General features: G+C 37.2%; 1 protein-coding gene across 40 annotated transcripts in view; it reads left to right on the top strand.

Annotated features, from left to right (window-relative positions):
• The window catches only part of tjp1a (tight junction protein 1a), a 111036-nt gene that overhangs the window by 43511 nt on the left and 42770 nt on the right, over window positions 1-24755 (top strand). For 16 of the 40 annotated variants that reach the window (XM_078944438.1, XM_078944434.1, XM_078944432.1 and 13 more), the window contains exon 1: window positions 9234-9770. The exons of the other annotated variants lie outside the window; for them this stretch is intronic. In XM_078944438.1, coding sequence (XP_078800564.1) covers window positions 9747-9770 — 24 coding nt within the window. In that variant the 5' untranslated portion in view covers window positions 9234-9746. Of the gene's footprint in view, window positions 1-9233; window positions 9771-24755 lie in introns of those variants that run through there. 40 annotated transcript variants of the gene reach the window in all.

The raw sequence follows: 24755 nt of genomic DNA, 5'->3' as shown, positions 1-24755 counted from the left end.
TCTGAAAATGAAATGGTTGTATTTTTAAACATTTTGAAAATATCAGTCATTTTCCTGACAGTACGTGCAGGTAAAAGCCTAACCCCCATGATCTAATAATCACATTTTCTGACCACTCCTTTTTTATTTAAGTTAAATGTTGCAACAGCAAACATTTTATCTTAAATGAAGCCATCATTCTCATTCTGTGGAGGATCCTCCTGACTGATCTCTTCTGTGCTCCCACGCTTTTTTTATATTTACATTTTTATATTTTATATTTACATTTGAGTTAATTGACTAATTCTTTTAAAATCATCTTTAAAGTTGATTTATTGCACAAACACATGCCTCCACTAATTATCTGAGATTTCTTTGTACAAGATTTTTGCTCGAAAAATATCAGATTTTTTAATGTTTATCTGAAAACATCTACACAGAATTTATGGTCATGAAAGACAAAATGAAAATAGACTGAGATTTGGTTTCTTCCATTTCTGTTCTAAATCAAGTTTACCAAAAACATTTCCAAAATAAGAATATAAATAAAGGCCACACCCTAAATTTTGCAGTTATTCAGTTTTACTCTGAGACTTGTAAATCACTATCATGCAGTGAAAAACTAAATCTTTGGTTTGACAGCAGGTAATCATCTTCACACTGCACAGCAGCGTTAAATCCACATTTCATTCCTGGACTCTTCCCTGCAAATCAATTACATGCCACTTAAAATATGTGTTAAATGGCTCTTCAGAGTGTGCTGCCTGCTGTCAGCATGGTAACTTGAGCTGCAGCTGTTGGGCCTGCCAAGACATTATTCTGTCTTGTTCTCATGTCTGTGTAATTTCTACTATGCTGAAAAAAATTCCCACCATGCTTAACTTTTGACATAGTTTAAAAAAAACGTGGCGATACACTTGCATTTGCAAACGCATCAAATCGGTTTCCTGTTAGAAAAGTATAGTCTTAATCCCCTCCCTGATTTAATCTCAACTGTGCAGCACACATGGCAGACAGAAAGTAATAGGTCAGGTCAGGGTTAGCCCCCACATTGTTTTGACAATATTCAGCAGGCTAGATCTAAAGTAAATACTAAAGACAGGGCAAACACGCAGATCTGTGAAGCAGCCTATAAACTTTTAAGGAATGCAGAAACTTTTTTTTATTTTTTTGGGTCATGCATTCTTTTAACCAGGAAACACATTTTTATGCGTCTAGTAGTGCAACAATCCTTAACCTTGTGGTATTTCGTGCTGCTGTGCATGAAATGTCTTCACCTCTTGAGATGATAGTGTTTTCCCTTTAGAAATGTGTTACCAGCAAAGTTCTTCAGTCTGTTTAGATCTCTGTTAAGTGCAAATTCCTGCCCGTCGTGGATTAAAAAGGCTGAAAAGCTTTTAAACATGTTGGACCTGGACTTGGCTGGACGGCACTGAATTTCCCCTTATTCATGCTTATCTGATGCAGTTATAAACACTTTAGAGTTCAAGAATCAGATCTTTAGGCTTTCAGCAAATGTTTACTTTATACCCAGTGAAAATAAAGTATTTCTCATGTTCCCAGCTCTACCAGGCTGTCCCTGTTCAGACTCATGGGTTGAATAATTGGAGATTTAGAACACAAACTTCTCGAATGGTGCAACATTTAGAGGGCTTCCTCGTAAATTGATTCTATAGGTGATCAAGACTATTTGGTTTGTATTTTTTCTCAAACACTTACTCTGTCCACGGTTTTAATAATTTTGTACAAAAACAGCATTGTTTCTTTAACGCTGACACACAATTGATTTTGTTTCATGTCTTTGTGTAAAAAAAAAAAAAAGACCAAAGTGTGGTTTTGGTAGTGATTTTAGTCACTGTGCTTGCAAACATTTAAACATTATCTAGTATTTATTGTGATAGACCATGCTACATTTATTGCCTTGATTTGTGCAGTTGCTTCACATTTTTAACTTCTTCTGTGCGATTTTAAAGTTACAGACCATTTACTTTCTTGGATTTCTTTGGTTTATAACACACTTATATAAGACACTTAAGAAGACTTATTTTAATTTTTTTTTATCAACTACACCCTACTGCAATAAGTTCAATCATGTTCATGCTTTTTACGGGTTGGCCTGTTTTTTAAAGTTTGGGCACATTAGATTTGATGCACTCAGACATGAAAATCCTCTAAAATTACTTGAGAATGTCATTAAATGTGTCACAAAATATGCTGAAGTAAAATAAATTGGGTTTATATAAGGTTGGTATAAATTTAACGTAATTTCCACTTCTTTTCTGCTGAATCACCCTCATCCTAGCCAAGACGGATAGGAAATTAATCTGATATGTCAGCAGGTTTATGCACGCACCTGTCACTTTAGTGCACCCATGTGTAAGTAAATGGTAAAAATCACATGTAAGGACTTCCTGAGAGGCAGATATTTAACACTTTTCTTCAAAAAAAGGTTAAACCTTGATCTAAATATCCAGCAGTCCTTTTTTTTACACCATAGCACTTTATATAGTAAGGTCTGAATGATTGCATTACTTGGCGTATTTCATGTAATTCTGCATGTACTGACTTTTTATATGGTCAAATTGGAAACTTTGGAGTTCAGTTTGTTCTTCTTGGCATATCAGAAATACAACATAAAATGCTTTATCTTCATAAAAAAAACACTGGCAACTAAATGTTAGTTGAAGTCACATTTGCACAGTGCACCATGACAACAATGAAGGGAAAAGCTTCAATTGTTGTCCATGAAGTATTTACTGGCAGTCAAACCTCCCTCGCTCTTGCAGGCACACACTCACATCCACACCCACATGCACACACAAACACTGTGTGAGTGTGTTGTTGACTTTACCCTGGGATTAGAAATGTTTCAATTTACGGTTCTGCACCGGTTGTCACATTGCAAAATGTTTGACTTAATGTTTTCTTTTTTGCTTCCCCTCCAAAATTACAGGATGCTGAATGTAAATGGATGTGAGTCTCGCTACACAAAAATACGCTTTCCTCATTCGGTGTTCGTAAGAGTGGTTTCAGTCAGAACTTACCTTTTTTTTACAGAGGGAATTTGCTGTTCAGTGTGCTGCAATACACTACAATCTTGGCTGTTTTTTTGCTGAGCGCCTTGCGATGTCACATCGAAGCAGAATGAGGTTCATCCAGGTTCACTGCAGCCTCATTTTTCTCTCTGGCTACAAAAGGCTGAGCATTCTTTATCTTTTTGGAAGGACAAGAAAAGCGAGGAGAAAAGCTTTTTTTTTCCTTGGTTGCTTGTTTTGGGCTGTCTCTCTCAGTAAAATGTGTTTAGAAGATCTGAAAGTAGGCTGCTTCACATCTACCTGTGACTGACCCAGCACGGTAAATTTAGTTCTCCTAAAGCTTTCTCTTTTTTCTTCATCTTAGGAACTCTGCTGACCTAAGTGTCACTCAAAATAACAACACTTCAGAGTCTTCTAACACAAGCTTATCTTATTTGATGTAAGTGTTGTGGAAGTGGATGAAACTAAACTGCAGCATTAACAACTTAGCTGAAATCATTTTTAGCTCAGATTATACATTTCTATTTATATCTATGCAGCCGTTCAGTTTTTATCCAGCAAGACTATAGACAGGGAATGATTCAGTTCCTCGAAGAACCAGAGTTACAAACTGTGACTTTATGTTACTCTGGATTAATATCAACCCCTCACTGAGGAAGGGTCAACAAGCACATCAGTGAGTACATACTGATGTACTTACAAGACTTTCCGACCAATACTTTCTTGGGATGCATTTGAGTGGACAACTGAGGCTGTTTAGAGCATGGTGTGGTGTTTGTAACAGATGGCATGTTGTAAGATGCACAGTGTTTTTAATGAAATAAGTTGACAATGGTTTTATGGGTTGGACTGATGTACAAAAGAGTGATTTCCAAAACCAAAAAGTAAAAACATATGTGGTTCTAAGGCGCTCTTTCTAGTATATTTTTTAATTCACCTGCAAAAAAAAAAAAAAAAAACTGTAATTTTACTTCTTTGTGAAAAGGTTGAGTGTTTTTAAGGAGTGTTTTTAAGCCGTCTTCTTTTGGCATTCTCCTGGGAAAAAAATGCTCAATGTGCCTCTTGTGGATAGGGTCTACGTTTGCACCGCCCGCTCCATTATGTGTTCAAACAGTGACATACAAGAATATTTTGAATTATTTGAATTTGAAATTCTGTACCAATAAGCCTCTTCCAACTTTTTCAAGCAGTGTGTGGGAGAAGGTCAGGTGTTCCATGGGAGATTCTTCATTCTTACTGATCTAAAAATATTTAGTATTTCCAGGATATCAGCTGTGTTCATCCTAAAAGGCCCTGATAAAATGCTGAAATGCATGCGAGAGTTTCTCTTTTTTTTTTTTACATTTTTGCTTGTTGGTGTGCCTTGTCAAGAAAAAAAGTGTACCCCAGCTGAAAAAAAAGGTTGAAAAACTGCACTAGTAAACAGTGGAAAAAGAAAAAAAAGAAAAAGTTCCTACCTGCTTAACACGCGTTCAAGAATGCATGTTGAACACGCGTCAAATGCACAGTGTGTATGTAGCTTCATCATGAGAATGTTTGCCTCATGCAAACCATCATAAATTCAAATAAAGGTTGATTCCAAAACCTTTTAGATTTCTTTTTTACTTACGATGATTCCAAGGAAGTATCTTTTGGAAGAACGTGATTTGAACCAGTACCTGTCTCTTTTTCAGTCCTTCTTATTCTTATAAACAGAAATTAGGGATCAAATGTCACTTAACTGTCTGCTCCAAATCAAAAACAAAAAATGAAGAATCCAGTCGGAGTGATAAGTTCCCCTCTCTTTATCATTATTTCCTCTGACTCTCCCCCTTTTTTAAAACAATGACCATTATCCTTCTCTGTTAATTCAAAAGCATAGCCCTTGGCCATGTTTGAAGGATAGATGATTGTTATTTAACTACCCTAACGACCTTAGCTTTTCGCTCCAGTGATAATAGAGAGCCTTTGAAGTTAGTCTTCTCTTTCAGGACAAAAGGCTCATGAATTGGGATAAGAAGATTATAAGCGAACAAAAGTATTTTCTGCATTAATCGGCTGTATCAACAGTGGAGGTTAGCGGCTCTCATGGCACTAAAAATGGATGGTTAAGTGTCCAATAGAAATACATGAAGTTGAAACACATATCCCTGCCGAAGCCAATTGCTGGTTTGGTTGATGGTACGTGGGAGCTGGTTAACATAGTAGAGGAACGGAGAAGATGGTAACTAGTCATTTGAAATGGGTGGGAACTCATGAATACAATGCAACCGCCAATTAGATCATCTACTGCTTTGGGTTCTAGTTGAGTTCCTGTCCTTCAGATCCCTTCACATTTAATTCTTGCTGCCTGCGTGAGGAATTGAAAAACCCCTCGACAAAAGAAGAGTCCCCAGGCTGCAAACCTTTTACTATCCTACTAAGAAGGTCCTGTGCACTAAAATGCAGTCTATGGAGACCTAGCTACAATTCAAACCATAGGGGAATTTAAGCTAGTATCTCTTATGCACAGTTATTAGTTATGAGGCACAAGCCCACTCTCCCCAGCTCTACTATAAAGAACATTGAAGTCGTCCTTTCATCAGCAGACTGATTCTGACTGTGGTGTCTGTTAAGATGAAACCTAGTGCAAGCCCAATATTTCTAATCTCTAACACAAGATTTAGTTCTCTTCCCTTAAGGGAATTGATGGTCACTTCTCACAAAGATGTTTTTACTTTGCAGAGTAATTATTACATACGTGAACTTGCATTTAAAAGAGATCATTCTCTTGTTTTAGAGAATCAAGCTCTTAGGCAGAAATGACAGACACTTTACAGATTAATTCCACCAAATGTTTAAAAAACAAAACTTGTCTTTTATTTGAAAATTTCACATCATTTTGCTGGGAGCAAAAGAAAAATAAGAGATTTGGCCAACAACACGCTGGATTCTGGTCATGTAATTCTCCAAAAGATAAAAGTGCTGATAGTTCTTATTTCAAAACCCAAAACTCTTATTTTGTATGTGTTTTTGTATATGCTACCACTTGAAACCAGGCAAAGCTTATAATTATACTATTTAGAATGCTCACATGCTCTCAGGGTTATATTTGTTCGACAGTGAAGTGTTCAACAATTCACTCTTAAAAGCAGATATCACAGAGACCTTGTTAATGAATATTAAAAAATAATCACAATAACATATTTATTGCGATTCATATTCAAACTATCTTCAATATTTGTTCCGTTTTGGGTTGTATGTCAGCTTATATTTTCACAAAGGCATATGGTGTCTCTTACTTATGAAAAGGTATTTTAGGAATGACTGGTTTACTGACAAGATTCTAATCTAAACTCTGTTTTTTAAACTGCCAAATTAAAGTTCATTCATCCTTTTCGTTCATTTTCTATACCGTTTTTCTCTTTCGGGGTCACGGGGCTGCCGGAGCCTATCCCGGCCACTTGTGGGCGAAGGCAGGGGATGCCCTGTACAGGTCGCCAGTCTCTCGCAGGGTAGAATATCCACAATCGCACATCCATTCACTCTCACAGTCATACCTATGGTCAATTTAGAGTTGCCAATCAACCTATGACCCTATGGGCTGCATGGTGGCGCAGTGGTTAGTGCTCTTGCCTCACAGCAAGAAGGCCCCTGGTTCAAGTTTTGGCTGTGGGACATGAAAAACAACATCAATGGGGGAACCTTTCTGTGTGGAGTTTGCATGTTCTCCCTGTGCATGCATGGGTTCTCTCCAGGATCTCTAGCTTCCTCCCACCATCCAAAAACATGCTTCATAGGTTGAAATTAAAGTTTAAAACTGCTGATTACACTTTTTTAGAAGTGTGTTCATATTTTCATACTCAAAAGCAAAATAAAATAAACTAAATGCAAAAAATGACCCTGTTCTGTGACAGAGCTTAGATTGCCAAAACATGCCAGTAGGCTTAAACATCCAAAGAAAATTACATTATGAAAATGTTATTTTTTTTTTTGAAGTAAAACATCAATAATTGAAGAATATGATATAAATGCAAAAACCCTCTATAAAAAGCAACACAAATGCTGGGTGGCTACAGTTATTGTCTGCCTAGCCTGCTTTTATTCAGTATTAACGTTGTTCAAATGCTTCATTATCATTAATGAATTTTAAGTAAATCACGAGTGCTGCAAATTTGCAGGAATACAATAATCAAATGGAAAATTAACTCAATTTAAATGAAAAATACATGCAGTTTTACCATTTTCTTTATTCTAGTGAAAAAATATTTATTTTTTCATTAGGCATCCTTGGTGACTTCTATGGTGCGGCTTTAAATTCTGTGCTGCACGGCACTGCAGTAGCACTGAGGAAAAGGTTGTCTCCAGAAGGTTTTCATTTTCATGAAGGAAAGGCATCTGCAGGATCACCAGGTCAGGCCTGAGTCAACAGGCCACACTCGCAGTCACAGACACCCAACCTACTGCAAATGAAAATAGAAAAAGGAGCTTCTTATTCTTTGTCCTCTGATCATGTCATCGTGTGCGCTTGTTTACTCAAATTTTGCATTTTAAGTGTGTTTATTTTTGCCTTTTATTTTTATTTTATTTTTTACTATAGATTACGCTTATTAGCTCCACACCGGGTTGACTGAACCTTGTGATGTGTTCCAACTAAATGTTGGCCTTTTGTTTTCCATGTGCCTGCTCTTCCATGAGTGCACCTGAGCTTTTGAAGCAGTCTGTTGTCCAGAAGGGCCATGTTTCTCTGCTTGTGTTTGCGTGCATGTTCGTTGAGAGAGAAAGAGAGAGAGGATGCAAAGCAAGTGATAAAGATTACATTTTGCCACATCAGAGTGTTTTTAAGTCCCGGTCGTCTCTGCTCTGAGGTAGTCAGAATGGCAGTGTGCTGAAGAAGAAATTCCTGTTGTATGAGAGCTGATTTACAAGATTTGCAAGATTAAGACTAGCAATTTTTGATAGCAAATTATCTTCAGTTAGGCTGTGAGTTTTAACCATGTTAAACCTCTTGCTGTCGGCACTGATTGATCCTGATAAACGTCTGAGGACTTTCAGAAGGAGTGAACGGCTTGCATCTATAATAGTATGTATGAATCTTGTGTCAGACACTCGTGCATTGTTTGTGCTTTGCTTAGTTTAACAGGATTTTTTTATGTTTATTTCTGTTTGCTTTGAAAATACGTAATTTCCTTATCTGTCACTGCTGGTTTTAGCTTTTTTTCTCCATCTTGATCCTTCTCTTGGCTTGATCCAGCTTCTATGGAGGTCATAATTTGCTTGCCGTCCTCTAAACATGTTCTCTTCTCCTGGCTTGCAGTATATTTTCCTTGTAGGATTATGTCTGTCGGGAATTAACTCCTTAGACCACCTACACTGTCTCCAAGCCCTCCTCCAATTTTAAAGAGGAAAGACACAGAGGAAGTAATCAGTTGGGGAGATAGATGGGGGAAGATGTGATTGCTTGGTTTGTTTGTGAAAGGAAGGGTGTGTCCTAGTGTTCATTTGTTCCAAAAAAGCCAACATTTAACCGGGAGCAACTTTGGAAACTTCCTTTATGACAAGTTGCTCTGTCATTTTTAACGTTTTCATCTGACCTACTTTAGTGGTGCAAAGTCTCAGTCAATTACTTGAAACAGAAGTGAACTGTGAGTTAACACACGCTGAGATTGTTGCATCCTGTGGGTGTGGTCTGGTTCAAGAAGTCCTAACTGAACTTAATGGCTTTTGAGGTTTCCTGTGAGGTAACCACAACACAACTATTTTTGATGTTTAGTAAATGACTTTTAAATTGACTCTGTTTAGCTTATTTAACAGATAAAAAGACAGTAAGACGATGATTAGACAACAAAGTTTTATAACTGACCTTGTTTTGAACAAGAACAAGCTTTTATATTTTAAAGAAAAACGACTACAGTTAGATTTCAGTGCAGAACAAAAAAAAAACTAGTTTTTAATAAGTTATCTATTTATTTATTCATATTTAGAAACCGCTGTAGTTCTGGACTAATGCACCATTCACTTTCATCTCACATTGAAAGTGAGCATTCAGCATCAACAGGGACAGCGGTGTCGCTTCTCCTTATTGTATCCTAGACTGTTTATTCCCGGAGATGACAAAGGGAGGGTTTTATTTGGAGCCGAATAATTTGGCCATTATTAATGAGTAGAAATAAAAAAATTAAGTAATAAGTAGTGTTAAGTGTTGCATTAATAATTAACTTTGATTAAAAAATGATCATAAAGAGTCTAATTAGGTCTAAAGGGACGACGTCCTGGATAAATGTTTATCGTCGCACCCCTCTATTCGCGTAATGGTCCAGTCCGCACATACACGACACGGCCGTTGCTCACAGAGCTGAGCAGGAGACGTTGGCTCAGCCTGCTACAGCCATTGCTGCACACCGTCCCAGTGATGCCTACTCTACCCAACTTTTCATCCAGAGGTTAGCGACGGGACGCCAACACAAGGAGCCTTCATTTGTGTGTGTTTTTTCGCCTCGACTGTCCTCCGAGACTCCATACCCGGCTGGATAATCGTTAGAGTTTCGGGGAGTGGAGATAAGATAATGAACTTTGGTCTTTCCTCCCGTCTTTTCGTGACATGTTTCCCGTCGTCCCGGATAAAATAAAATAAAAGCGTTGCCCGGCGTGGCGGCAGCTGGGCGAAAATTCAACTCGAACGAAGGGAAATACTAGCACAGTCACCGGAGTGATTATCAAAACAAAGACAGGAACAACTTTAACCCTGACGCTGAAGCTAAAAGATACAGAAACATGTCCTCCAAAGCTTCAAATAAGGTGAGTACCTGGCCGGATAAAAAATGTAAATGTGAGTTTGTGCTGCTTCCTTATGTAATCTGCGCGTGAAAGGCCTTACAAGTGCTGAAAACGAGAAAGAAAAGGGAGCAAATGTATCTACAGCTTTCTCAGAAAACTTCAGTGACTGTCAGGAGTTGTAATGTAATGTCTTCTGGTGATGCTGGGGCTTCTGTGCTTAGGTTTATTTGAGGGTCACAAATCATAAACACAAACTACAGTCACACATTTTTATTTAGATCACTGGCTCAAAAGGAACGACTTTAAATGGATGTGATAGATGTTGTGATGGACATAGATCAATAACAAATCATCTAGCTATGCTCAGATCACCCCTCTGCTTTGCTACTTGTTGATAGTCCTGATTGAAGACATGTCTCTCAAGTCTTCAAAGGTTTGAAAAGTAAGCAAGACTTTGAGCTAGAAACTCTGTGTGGCCTTTAAAGCCCATCAGATACCACATTTAGGTCTTTTATCCTTATACAGACTAGAAAGCATGTTTTTTAGTTGATTTTTAATTGCCACTCAATTAAAAATAGTAAAAAAAAAAAAAAAAAAGTTTGGCCAAATACAAGTTTTAAATTGTTTTTTATCATCTCAAATTTTTTTAAATCCCGGTGTTGTATAAGATATTACTTTTGTTAAATGAATGAGTCCCAGCAGAAATGTATAGACAGGTGCAATCTAAAGACCAGCTTCATTATCATTAGTAGTTGGTGTTTTCATTTTGAGCCAATTCTTAAGATGCTGGTAAATTTTTAAAATGTGGTTCTGGTCTCACAGATCTTAAAATTTACACAAACTTTAGACAGTTGTGTTGATATCTTTTATGAAAAAAAATTCTTTGACAGTCTTACTATGTGGAGTGTGGAATGTGCACTGTTTGTTCAACAGAGGTTAATGTTATTCAAGTTTAAGCGGTTCTTCCAGTTAGACGAAACCAGCTTCCATTTAGACAACTGCTGACGTTACACTGCACTGTACAAGATGATTGTTGTTAGACCGTCAATTAAAAGTAATACGCACTCCCTGCAGTTTGGAGCTAGCTCACGGTCGTTAGCATGGAAAAGCTAGTTTGTTTTCTCAGCTGGTTTGTTTTTGCGCCCCCCACCTCCATATCTTGAGAAATTGTGGTGAGTTCTGTTTATTTTGTTACAGTTGGTTGGACTTGTGTAGTTTTCTTCTTGCTTGTAGAGCAACAAAGGCCTGTGTGACAGCTCTGCAGTTATGACCACAGCTTCAAACAAAATAAAACACTTTGCTATGCAGTGAGTCTGTTTGAATAGAAACTTTAGCACCTGCACCTACATGAGCACCCAAACTCAGGTAAAACCCATGAGTTTTCTGAGCTGTTTTGCAACACAGCCAGTTGTAGCTTTTTATATTGACACTATTTTACTTTACTAAAACGACAGACCATGGTATCAAAGTGGATATAAGTAGTTCCAGTTCAAGTCAGTGAGCACATTGTGTAGGTTTACTTGTTTAACAGGTTTAAATGGGATTTCTCTTTTTCCTCATTTGACAGTTTGTGTTACATTACAACATGGTATGAGTTCTAGGTATAACTTGTTTTGCAGTTTCATTAGTCATTGACCACATAATTCTTCCTACTTGTTGGGGAGTGGTAGACTACCATGTTACTCACATAAAACAGATTTGATGATACACTGATGGAGAATGTTTCTCATTAGATTAGCAGTCATATTGGGTGTGCTAACGTCTCATCCCATGGGTCGGCATTAAAAGTGATTAAAAGAACCTCTTTGATTTTGATCTGAAATTTCTTAATATTATCAGAGCAGTTAGTCCTTAGTATACTAAACAGTCAATTACATCGCATCAAATTGTAATTGTGTTATTAATTTGTATTACGATAACTATTTAGCTTTCTCTATCATTTGAAAATGTTATTTTTTTTTAGGACAATTCAATTAAACTGCCATCAGCTCTTATTTACTATAGTAGTTGCTTGTCAGCCTTCTGGGGTCCATTCCCACTTTTGTGACAAAATGGAAATTAATTCATAGCATTAGTTGTCCCTTTAAGACGAGAGTGTTTCAACTGAAACGAGTGCAAAATGCATTTGTGTGGAAGAGGCTGTATTAATTAGAGTTGCACAGTGAGCCAAAAACAGCCGCTGTTTTGCTTTGATGATTACACATCTCCATTTACATCACTGAAGGAGGGAAATGCAATTACAACCAAGTGTTAGTGAGAAAAGGAGTCCTGATGATGTCTTTGTTCTGCGTCCTAATCTGCCTGTGGTGAACCTGAGGCGATTAACATATCAGGGAGCAGCAAATGCACTGTTCTTTGACAAAGTGGTAACCCTTAAGTTTAAAGATCTTTTATTCAGACCAATATTATGCTTGTAAGAATCATTCTGTAACACCATTCCCAGCTTATATTCTATGTGTGTTTATTAGAATAATAATAAGAATAAAACTTTGGAGTATTTAAAAATAGATGTCGTCTTTACTGGACCACAGTGTCAGGGAATTGAACCAGACTTCACCTGCAGAGAACCAAAGCTCTTGTCGGTGAAGGTTCTTATTCATACTAGAATCTGGGTATCTCACCAGGAGGATACAAATGTGAAGAGAATCCTGCACCACTCAGACTGATGAAGCCATTGGCTTGAGCATTAAAATGTTTTAAAGGCAGACATTTTTCAGTCCAGTTGCTATGACTCAACCTCAAAAGTTCATAATGTCATGGTTCCCTGTAACGACAGTCAGGAAAGTCTTTAAACCTGCCAAAGGAAGCAAACTATCTTATTTAAGTTAACCTACTCTTGCGCCCACCACCTAGACACGATGACACGCATGGATAAACTATGTACACACTGGTGTGCTCCTGATTTACACTTACTCTTGCCATGCACAGGAGCTTGGTCTTATTCTGGCTGCATAAATGGATATCTGCTGAAACACAACAGACTGAGTTTTTTTTTATGCATTGAGGTTATGTTGCAATGTAGATTAGTTAGATTCACTCTGTGAGACATTTATGAAATTACATATTGCTTAGAGGTGCCTCTTTATGCAGCATCTTTGTTCTCTCTGGCTGTTATTGTGCAATTAGATCATTTATAAAACCGGGCTGTTCCATGTTAGGAAATAAACTGGTATCTGAGAACTGATGGAGCTCTACTGTGCTTGAAAACTCTACTAACATGTTTAAGATAACCACATTCTTTTAAAATGTAATAATTTTAACATATTAGATTGTCTGGCTCTGCAAGCTAAATTTAAACATTATGCATCATTAACTGTTTTAATAAAACCTTATTTTATTATTTATTTAAGAGTGCATAGTTACTTTGCGTCAGCTAATTCAAAAAAGGCCATTAAGTCATGTTAGGTGCAGATGCAGATTTTTTCTTCTTCTTTTTTTTGCAGCACTGTGTCTCATAATCAAGATGCAGGAATGTAGGTCTTGCATCATAGTCTTGCAGTCTTTTCTTACACAAAAATACAAATCTTGACACAAATGTTTCTGATTTAAAAATCTTTTCAGATTGAAGAACAGGTGATAGTTGTCGCTCTTTATGACATGCCAATTGACCACACAGAAGATTAGTTGGTACATCGTGCTTTTAGGTGGTTTTGGCTAGCTTTGAAGGGTGGTAATCTGATGACATAAATTTTGTTAATCAGAACAGTTTGTCTTTTAAAAAAAAAAAAAAAAAATCCAGGAAATCACATTGTATGGATAATACTTATAATGGCATAGAAAATAAGTATTTACCTCCTACAAACAAAGGATTTATTTTCTTATTTGGAAACTTTTATCCTTTCATTATCTACCTCTATTAATGGCACCTGTTTGAAGTGGTTATCTGCTTAAAAGGCACGTGACTATGCCCCATAAACAGTCAGACTGCAACCTCTCCACCATGACCAAAACCAAAGAGCTGTCGAAGGGCACCGGGGACAAGATTGTACACCTGAACAAATTGGGATGAATCAATCTACAATAAGAAAGCAGCTTGGTGACAACTGGTGGAGCTGTTGGAGCAAGTAGTAGAAAATGGAAGAAATACAAGATCACTGACAATCCCCCTTCATCAGGGGCTCCATGTAAGGTTTTACCTGGTGGGGTAACAATGATCTTGAGAATGGAGAGGAAACAGCCCAGAACTACAAGAGGGGAATGGTCAAGACTAGTCAATGAGTTAAATCCAATGAAGAGTCTGTGAATCTGTGAAGCTCTTGAAATTATCTTCATGGAAGAATGGCCCCGAATAGAGTATGCAAACCTGGGGAAGACCTACAGGAAATTTTTGAACTCTGTCATTGAAAACATTACAAGGTAATGAGGTGAACTTTTATTATTGACCAGATGTGTTATTTTTTGCACCATTATACAAATACATTCTTTGTAAGTCTTACAATGTGATTTCCTGGATTCTCCTTTACATTCGGTCTCCTAGTTGAAGGGTAGCTATGATGAACTTTATAGACCTCTCTTTAGTTTTTAAGTGGACGAGCTTTCAGAATTAGTGACAAACTTGGAAGAGAAAGCAGCTGTTTGTATTTTTTCAAGGAATGTGTTCCTGACTATGCAACTGTTATCTGGGATTTCTGACCCGCTTATCCTGTTATCTATGGCAGGCAAATTCAGGGCAGATTCACACTGTTGGAAGCAGGTGGTTAACAGAGAAGGGAAGAAAAAGCAAAAAATTTCCTTCGGGGTAGGAGGGATTTTTAAAAAAACGATGGAACAGTAGGGAGGAGGGAGAGATGCACCGGCCATGATCTGAGTCACATGGCAGTTCTTAAAAAGACTGATGCTATTTCCTATAATCACAGAATTATAGTACTTGGCTTTAGATGCTGGTATCCATTTCAGTTTTATTTTAATAAAACCCCTAACTATTGTAAAATCTGATGCTTGATGTGGGATAATTCTATAACAGAAAATAAAAGTTTCAGTATTTACTACAATTTTCTGTTTTTATAAGTTGCTTCATAGTTTTTGGCAAGAAGTTATTCATAGTACTATATTGTGACTGGTATATTGTTACTACTTCAGTAAGACAGTAACATGATATTCTTTGACTGAATTTCATATTTTATTCATATGGCTAAACTATATATGCAATCAAATGAATCTATTGCGTTTAATATTGACAGATGTCAAGAGAGATTAGAAATTTGATGAGGCACAATCAGGTTTTTGTTCAGTTTATTTTTGGGGTCTTTCAATTCCTATATTTTGACTGAAAATAATAGTTCAGAAAAAGATTTGTTTTTAAAGCCGTGTTGTAACTGACAGAAAACTTGAAGTTAAATTCTAAACATAGTGGAATGATTTATTTAAAGGTGTTTAAACTTTGTGTCTTCTTTGCTGTTCAAAATGTACAGCAATCTAATTCATGGAATTCCTTGCTTTTCTTCAGATGCCACAGGCACTCGAGCTAAAAACCTGCACCGTTTTGAAACAGTCCAGTGCAGAACAGTGCTATACAGGGATTTTCACTGGCATAGGGGATTTTATGTTGGGTGTTTTGTGTGTGTGAGACAGAGCGAAGCAAAGGTAGTCTGGAGATACAAGAGAAGAGTGCATGTGGCAGCCATGGCTCAGCTGTTTTGGGAAGAGAGAAAGAGACTGGAACGGATTCAACCCAAAGCTTATTGCCCCACATGCCTCTGTCCACGCACACTGTCTACCATGTGTTCATTTTCCCTTTTTCCTCAGTATTAAGCCTGAGTATCATTGGACATGTTTTGACCCCATTCGCGTAAGGGCACAGACTAAAAATGGTGGCACTTTGTTTAGAAATCATTGTAATGAGTCTGAAGAGTTCTACGGAATATATCGTGGCCCAAAAGCGTCTGGTTGTGGTTCTATTATTCCTACACGCTGTTGCCCAGAAGTGTTAATGGACCCATAATGACACCAACTAATGGGAAGTTGAACCGTCTTTCACCTTTGTATTTCTTATTTATTTACAGAGGAATTCAAATTCATCATGTTTTGTGAAAAAAAAAACCTGTAGCAGTGAAAATGAAGTCCTGAATTACTAGCAATTAATCCAAATAACGTATAATTATTACAGAAAAATATGAATGTTTTTGTAGGCCCTAGATTTTCCTGTGAGATAGGTGGTCATTGAGAAATCTCAAATGTAGGTCAAGCACTGCTGATCATGCTTGGCTAAAATGCATTTAAATTGGGACTGCATATGTTGCGTTGAAACCGTCCTGCTCTGTTTGTGACCATTGTCAGAAGGACCAAGGCTTTTTACATGCAGATCCTTGGTGTATGTGAACCAGTTATATGTAGGAGATACCATTTGATTATTATTATAAAAATCCACCATAGTCTTTTAATATATTTGGATGCATTAACTAGGCTATGCAAATCGGAATAGCATTGGTCCACTGTTGTGAGTTTTTGTGACTGCTGCCTGAACTGACTGCCTATAACTGTAGCAATTGGTCATTCATGATAGTCTGGGAGTCTATTTTATAGATAGTAGCAGTTTTAAATGTCTTTGTCAATCTCAAAGCTTTTCAAAGACTATAGACTTTTAGTAAAACCTTTATTTGTATGTTAAAAACCTTTAGATGCTTTTAAAAGGTTCAGGAGATAAAACTGGCATGTACATGGTTAAAACTAGCTTTTTTTTCTGCCTGTTAATGTAAAAAATTATATATGTTTAAAACGATCTTCTGACTGATTTTAAGCTCAATGCTGCATCTACCCTGCCACATCTGGGGTATCTACTTTGCAATATTAAAACAGCTGTGCCCGTCCAGCTTTGAAAGGTAAAATTACATGCCAAAAAATGAAACTGTCACAGCTTGATCCAATTATAAGATAGCAATGGATCTACATTTGGCTTGTAGAGCGTAGGGATGCATGAGATGTTTTTGAGTATTGCATGATGGTGCGACTAGATGAACAGTTACCGTAGTTTTTTTTCTTGAGTTATATTTTCTGCTGAAGGAGTGCAGAGAATGAGCATTCAATAGGCAAACTCAGTAGAGGGTGGGGGGTTGCACCTGGCATTAAACCAACTTAGCAGCCTGGTAATATATTTTTCTTATTTTATCCTAATGTCTCTCTATTGGTATGTGCTGCTGCATTAAGTAAAAATAATTTGACAACAGATGATTTAAAAGTGGGAGTTATGTAGAGTAAGAAGCTTGCTTAAAAGAAACTTGGATTGAGATGTTTAAAAGGTTAAAAAGTATGTTTAATAATGTTTTCAAGAAGTCTATAGTCATCATCCTAAAATAGCAATCTGGATGTGAACCTATCAACCAGGCTACATTGGTGGCTCCTGGCAGTCTGGTTGTCTTTCCCAAACCTCTCTAACCCTGGCCTTCAATCACAGCAGAGTGTCCTTCCTGCTGTTCCTTCAGTTGATCCTGTTTAGCATCAGCTGTAAGCCAGTTTGCAAGCAACACCAAGATATCAAGCTTTTGCCTTTTACATTAATCATCTAACTGTAGTTCTATCCCTTTTCTTTTTGTAAAGTTCTTGAGGGTTTTATCCTTTTCACTCATGGGGGGAATACATTTTAAATGTAGTGTTGCTCTTGTGCTTTTTTGTGTTTATTTTTATTTTACTTTATGCATGTTTGTGCAAATAAGGTAAGCCGTTAAGAAAATTAGAGAAAATTTTATTGGTATCGTATCAGAAAGGTTTGTCTATGAATAATTGCCCAATCAAAGTCAAAACTGCCTGCTTAAGGTCATCAGAGGATCAGTTTGTGAAAGTTGAACTTACGCCAGCAATTACTGTCCTTAACAGCATTATAGCCCATAAGCCATTGTTGACAGGGACCTGGGTTTCACTGTGCATTTTGTTGCATCTTGGTGAACAGAACTTTGATTTGATTTTAGGAGCAACTTAAAAATGCAAACGTTTTCTCAGAACCACTTAAAAAACGGAAACTTTATTTTGGTCTATATAAGACTTTTAATTAAATGTTGCAGCTGTTTTTAAAACATTTAAGTTGAGTCATTAGTTGCACTAAAATATGTGGAACAGCTGGGGACACAATTCATTTAAGCTAATTTTCAAATATACGTTTTGTTTAAAACACACACACCAACCTATGTACTACAATATCCATGGCTATAGACTAAGTTTTTGCACTAGTGGCACTGGTGCGCCTAACTTTATTCTTTTCATTTTTAGGTGCATTAGCATGAAAGTTGGGTGCACCCACCTTCTCAAAAACATTGCATTTAACTCACCAGTTTTACATGGTCACTTTCCTTTTTAATTGCTGTCAGTATCGGCAGTAAGATTTTAAAATGATTAACATACAATCTGGTATATAAAGATGGGTACTTAAATCCCTTTGTTTGGAACACAATTTTACAATATGATAAATTACATGAAAAAGTTGGTGTTTAAAGTCCCACCCCAATGAAATTCATACTTTTGGTGTTTCTAACATGCACTTGTAGCATTTTTCTTATTATAGAGGACAAATAAGAAAGCATTGAAGATTAAAACCGCATTTCTGAACACTTCTTTATTCAAATAGGAGCAAATAAAAATGTGCCATTTGAAAAACCTCAAATTTGTGACACAGCAAGTAAAATGGGTGGACCAAAGTCTTCATTCTGATGCATCCACCTGCAGACAAATAAATCACTAGCCGCGGTTACATGTGCAACAGATCTTGTCGGATTACAATTCAACCGTGTACATGGGCCCTGAAAAACTTTTTCCGATTAGAACAAACGTTTACATGAGCAGCACTTTCGGTCGGAATAAATCATTTGCACATGCGCAGTTCTGTTTAAAATACCGGAAGAGGAAACCAGTCCCGCTGTAAACAAGCTGTGCTGCCACATGCATATACAGTATGTAGCAGCGCTGTAATATACGAGATGATCTTCTAAACGTGCTTTTGTTAATGTTTTTGTTATTAGGAAGCGTCTGTTCGCTCATCATTTTATTTTTAATCTGTGTGGTTGGTGCTTTTTTGTGGCAGAATGAAGCTGGACGAAGGGTTAGGAGAAGGCTAACAGGGGCTAACGACAACATTTAGCCTAAGTTTGATGAACATTAAATCGATGCGGGAATTGCCGCAATCTGCATCTTTGCTGCACGTAAATATGTGGGAATAACAACAGCGTTTATTTTGCCGGGACACGACTGGAAACACAAATCCACGTGATAGTTTGAACGGTTTTTAAGGACTGAGCAACATTTCTGCTTTGAAAAGCTCACACACCACCCCAAAGCCGCTGTGTGAGCTCTGCTAGGAGACTGGAGACATGTTCTCCTGAATTCGTCTGCTCGTTCACATAGAGCTGCGGGACGGATGGCAGTCCGAAGTCTCCCACACGTAACAAAGCATCTTCCCTTCTCCTCAAACACAAAGCTATAAGTCCGTCTGCTCTGCTCAGAGACACGGTTCGCTCCGTCCACCGGCAGCCGCGCCCGGACCGCACAGGGTCCGGACGTCAGGGGGCACGAAACGCTCTTCCCCGGCACTCCCCTCGCGAGGGGTGCCGCAGAAGATCGGAAGGGAGAGGCAAGGAGCCTGCGGGGCGAGGGCGGAGCACAGAGGTGTCCGCGGAGCAGCCGGTCGGTCCTGTTTGAGCTCCAAAGCCTTCTTTGGAGCAAAACATCCGTCTATGCATGACTTTAAACCAGAGCAGTAGTGAAACACGATCGGGATGAACTGTTTACATGAACAACGATCGGATTAACAGTCGGCATAACCCACCTATCTCAATCGGAAAGAAATTTTGATCGGAACAAGTCTGATCAGGGCAGACTATTCCGAACGGCGTGTTTACATGAAGCATTTTTCTTCCTATCAGGCATTCATTCCAATTACTTTTGTCCATGTAAATGCAGCTAATGTACGTCTTAGTTTCCTTGTCTGAGCTGGTATCTGGATTAAAACTGTACGGCTGGATAATTCCTATATTGCTTGCCGTTTTGTTGCACCTCTTATGTTAGGTTGGGGTTGTGAGGGGCTGTAAGATAGCGGAAGAGAGTATAGGAAAGATTTTGTTGGATATCAGCAGAGAGTTACTTCCACGCCAACAGTCCTGCCCACAACTCAGAGGCAATTTCTAATGAGCTCATGCTGCTATGCAGAAACAATGTCCTAGAAAACCACACATTTTTTTGATTTAGCCTAAAAAGGAATAATCATAAGGAAAGATCAAAATAGATCAAATTATAAAGTGTTTCACTGAGCTGAAAGTTTAGTGGTTAGTACAGGGTGGAATCACTTTATAGGTATGTCCTGAATTAAAATATTCTTTGATAGGAACAGTTAATGTATGTTTGGGTCTGCAATAACTTTCATGTTTTTATATTAAGGTACTTCATCCCAAATAACTGTGTGCCAAAATAATGGACAAACATCATCCTTCAATCAGCGATGTTTCCATTTTCTTCTTTACTTCATTTTTATTACATTTAATTTCATGGAAGTTATTTTGTTTTATGAAAAGTTTCATTCTCATTTTAATTTTAACTTATTTTGAAATTAGTTATAGTTTCAGAATTGTTTATTTTTATTTCTAAAACTTGCTGTTTTTGTTATTTGTTTTGCTTTTTAATTGTTATTGTGTTGTTTATGTTTTAGCGTTGAGTGATTAGTTGATGTGATTTGAACTTCAGGGCCACTGTAGTTAATCCTTTAACAGCAATGATGTCACAGTGACACCTAAACAACACAGGGTTCTTTTTGACATCCCGTAAATCAACGGTTCACACAATCCCCATGAATCAGCTGGTTCTGACGGCATCCACTGATATCCACTGATAAACATTGATTACGTAAACACTTCACCACTGCGCAGTGCTGCATATCAGCTCAGGGCTGCTTTTTTTCACTTCAGAATACGCTGAAAATCACGTTAATTGCGCGAACGGTTGAAAGGTTATAGTAGTTGAATGAATGCAAACTGTAGAGCTAAAGCTCCAGAGTTTAAGGGTTTTAACAGACTTTTTTTTCGCCGCTCCAACTGCTGCCAGCAACGGGCCGTGTGCACAGGGTGCATGCGCATGGACCAAAACTGAACGACTCAGATGTACATTCTCATTAACAAAAACAATCATTCCTTTACAAGGTGATACACCTGCACACACACAGGAATGAGACTTTCTGAGTCACTTAGAAAATGTTTCTGATTTTTCTTTTTCTCTTTTTTTCTTCTTCTAAGAATGGCTGAGCGCATAGGAGCGACTATTGATTTGTTTTTGTTTTTAAGGCGCACCATTGAAAAATCCAGTCGCACTCTAGAGCCCTGAATGCATCTCACCCCAGTTTGGAATAGTAATGATGTTGGTGGTTAAGTAGTGGGAAAATGGATGCGTTTCTAACATTTACTCATTATTTCTCTATAGATTCTAACCCACAACATTCCTATTGTAGCAAAGTCCTTGGAAGGCTTTGGAATGCTATTGAGTGGGCTTGGCCTCATGTTTTATGGCACCATTTGAATCTGCAGTCTCTGAGTTGTGGCTCAGTGTTGTGTAACATGAGCACTGTGTAACACAAATTCAAATGTTATGTTGTTGTTGTTTTCTTTTTTTTTGGTCCGTTTTAGAAAAAGTATCCCAGCTTACAGTTCTGGTTGCATTCAAATGCAACAGTGATCTCCAAAATGTTGTATTGTATTGTTGGTGTTGTTTTAGAGAAAAAGAAGCTTTTTTTTTTGCTTGCACTCAATTTGATTGTCTAACATGGGGAAAGGCAAACAAGAGCCAACTAGAAGACAGTGTGATGAGGTCCTCTGTTCATTTAAATCCTTGTTATTCTCAAATTAGAATGGATAATTAAGGCATAAATATTCCAAATTATTTAAACTTTACAAAGGTTATTTGTCTTCTGTTTCATTGTCAATAACTGAAGTTTTCATATACATTTTCATGTTACTTATCAAACAAAATTAGATATTCAGATGTTTTATACTTGTTAAAGCCAAATCTTTTCACTCATATTATTTGACTGTTGAACCAATAGTTTATTCCAAATTTCTCCTTTTATCTTTTAAATATGAGAAAATGACTTTTTCCTTTTGCATCACTTTAAGCTAAAGCTTACTGCATTGGTTCATGATTGTATTAATAAACCTTTTTCTTTTTTTGCATTGCGTAGAGTAGAAAATACATAAAACGCTGCATGTCTTTAGATATCAGCTGTCAAAACCAACTGTACTTTAGTTTCTTACTTTTTATTTCCTCTTTAACAGTTCTATATTGTTGAAGCTTGGTCACTTCATTTCTCCTTCTTCCTCTTGTAAGTTTCCAAACAGTTGACCCTTGCGTGTTAACGCATCTGCACTTTCACTGTTTCTCAAATTCTCCAAAATTGCCAATTAAAAATCACACACTGTAATTTCATGGAGGCTGCAGACGTCTGATTATACTCTGCCCCAGTGGAATATCACTCTGGGAAAACTGTGACTCTCTTGGCCTAAAGACCTTAAATTTTCAAAATAAAAGCTTTAAAGCTAACCCTTTATGGACATTCAATATTTCTTTGAAGAAATATGAAAACTTTACTGAAAAAGACCAAAGACATTGTCTTTAAAACATCAAGCTCTCCTTGAGTTTATAAACAATCTACATTTCATGCTTGGCCTTTATGCTAAGGGTTTTCGAAGAAGAATAGTTACCGGTAAATATACGTGCTGACTCAGACATTGATTTGAATCCTTTACCATTCTGAAAAATTGTACTTGCCTCTAGGGAGATACCTGAAGTAAATTGAGAGATTCTCTATGTAATAAATAAAATGGATCATTCTATAATTCTTTTAGTAAAACACATTTACCAGCCCCTTGGTTGTGTGGCAGTTATTAAGGACATGTGAACTACTTACCCTGTCCTCAATGGCAGGTAAATTTAGGGTTAGCTCACTCAACTGAAAGCCAGTGGACCATAGATAAAAAAAATCAGTTGGCTCTTACTTCTTTGAGACCATGTCCAGTGAAAAAAATGACTGTAGTTGAAATGGTGTTTAACAGGCTGCTGTACATTTTGGGTTTTTGATGATTGTTTTGTCTTTACCTGTTACATTTGACCAGAACAATGGTGTGAAAATGCAACTTACAATAAGATTCTATAGTCAAATATAGTATAGTATTCACTTAAGGTGACTGATAAAAAAACTTCAAGTCCACACTAAGTTTTATTGCTGGTTTATTGTTTAAGCCTTGTTGTTGTCTTAAACTGTACTTTGTAAAGTTTCCAGAAAGGCTTTGTTACAACTCATTTCATGATAAATTTACAATTGACTAGAGAGTAACTTGTATGGGTTAAACAAAACAAATTGAAATTCAAAGCTCAACTAAGAAATGCCATTGTTGTAAAAAGGAAGTTATTCCTGTACAACCAATGAAGCAAGATGGACAAGCAAAACAGAGAAGGATATTGTGGCACAAACAGGATGATTTGTTTGAAAAGAGATACAAGGAGGTGGGCTGTGTCTGCTTATCTGCACATTCCTGTACCATGTGTGTGGAAAAGTGGGAGAAGGTGGGAGTGGCGTTAGTCTGAAAAGTCATTGGCTGTATTTGTCTTTAGTGTTGGGTTTGGTCATCATTCTAAGTTGGAGGACGCATGGTTTGTTTCTGCAGATAAAAAGCAAAGCTGATTTGTATGTTTGTGTCTATTTATGGTTCTTCAACTGACCAGCGTGAACTTTACAAAGTCAAAAACACAAATTACATTGTGTATTTAGGGCGCACACTATTGTATTGTTGTCTTTTAGTGCAGATATGTGATAGGAAAGGGGGATGCAATCTTCTTTTGTATACGTCACCCTGGAACAGTTGTATTTTACTTACTAGTACAGTACACTGTTTTGTTTCCTCTACATTTTTTCAGATTATTTATTTATTATAAGTATTCAAACAAACTAATGAAATAAATCTGTTTCAATCCTAAACTTTTCCCTCTCTATGACATTGGAGTGTGAATCCATATGTCCACCAGGAAGCTGTCCCAGGGATAATTTTATTTAAACCTTTTTTTGATTAGTCTACAACATTATTATTATTTTTCTTAGAACAGTCAGAGTAAATTCCTAAAAATGTTCAATATCAATTTTAATCATAAGTTGGATAAAAGGAGAAAGACTTAGCAAGAAGTGTTTTTTAACAATACAGGTTAAAATGAAATACCAGAAATGTTTTAACTGGGAAGTATCATAATGGTTATAGTACATTGTCAAGGTGATCATTTTTAACATGGCAATGAAAGATATTCAGTGCAAAATAAAATGACATACCATAGTTTAAACTAGAGCTGTTCTTCAAAAAAATAAAAAACAATATTATATAAAGAAAACAATAGTAGTAGTAGTAAGTAGTAGTAAATTTATTTGTATAGCACCTTTCGCAGACAAAGGTCACAAGGTGCTTCACAGGTTAAAATATGTATACATACACATATAAAAACATAAAAACATAAAATATAAAAAGCATAAACTATGTAAAACAATCATCTCAAGCCCAATAAAAGTAGTTTCAGTTAAAATGCTTTGCAAAAATAAAAAGTTTTTAGTTGACTTTTAAAAGAATTCACAGAGTCCAGGGAACGTAGCGACAATGGAAGTTCATTCCAGAGTTTGGGAGCAACAGCCTGGAAGGATCTGTCTCCTCTAGTTCGGAACCGTGTGCGAGGGACCATCAACAGGTTCTGATCCGCAGACCTCAGTGCACGAGATGGTCTGTAAGGGGCGATCAGATCACAAACATATGGAGGAGCTTGGGAATGAAGGGCCCTAAAAGTCAAAACTAGAATTTTGTATTGGTAGCGGTAAGCAACCGGGAGCCAATGAAGAGCTTTGAGGATCGGGGAGATGTGATCTCTTCTCTTGGTGCGAGTCAAGATCCTCGCAGCAGAGTTCTGGATCAGCTGCAGGCGAGACAGCTCCTTCTTATTCAGACAGGAAAACAGACTGTTACAGTAGTCTAGCCGTGTAGAAACAAAGGCATGAATAAGAAGTTCTAGATC

This window comes from Oryzias latipes, chromosome 3 (genome assembly GCF_053564925.1).
Source record: "Oryzias latipes strain Hd-rR chromosome 3, Olatipes_Hd-rR_3.1".
Lineage (NCBI taxonomy): Eukaryota > Metazoa > Chordata > Actinopteri > Beloniformes > Adrianichthyidae > Oryzias > Oryzias latipes.
This window is presented reverse-complemented; position numbering and strand designations above follow the sequence as displayed.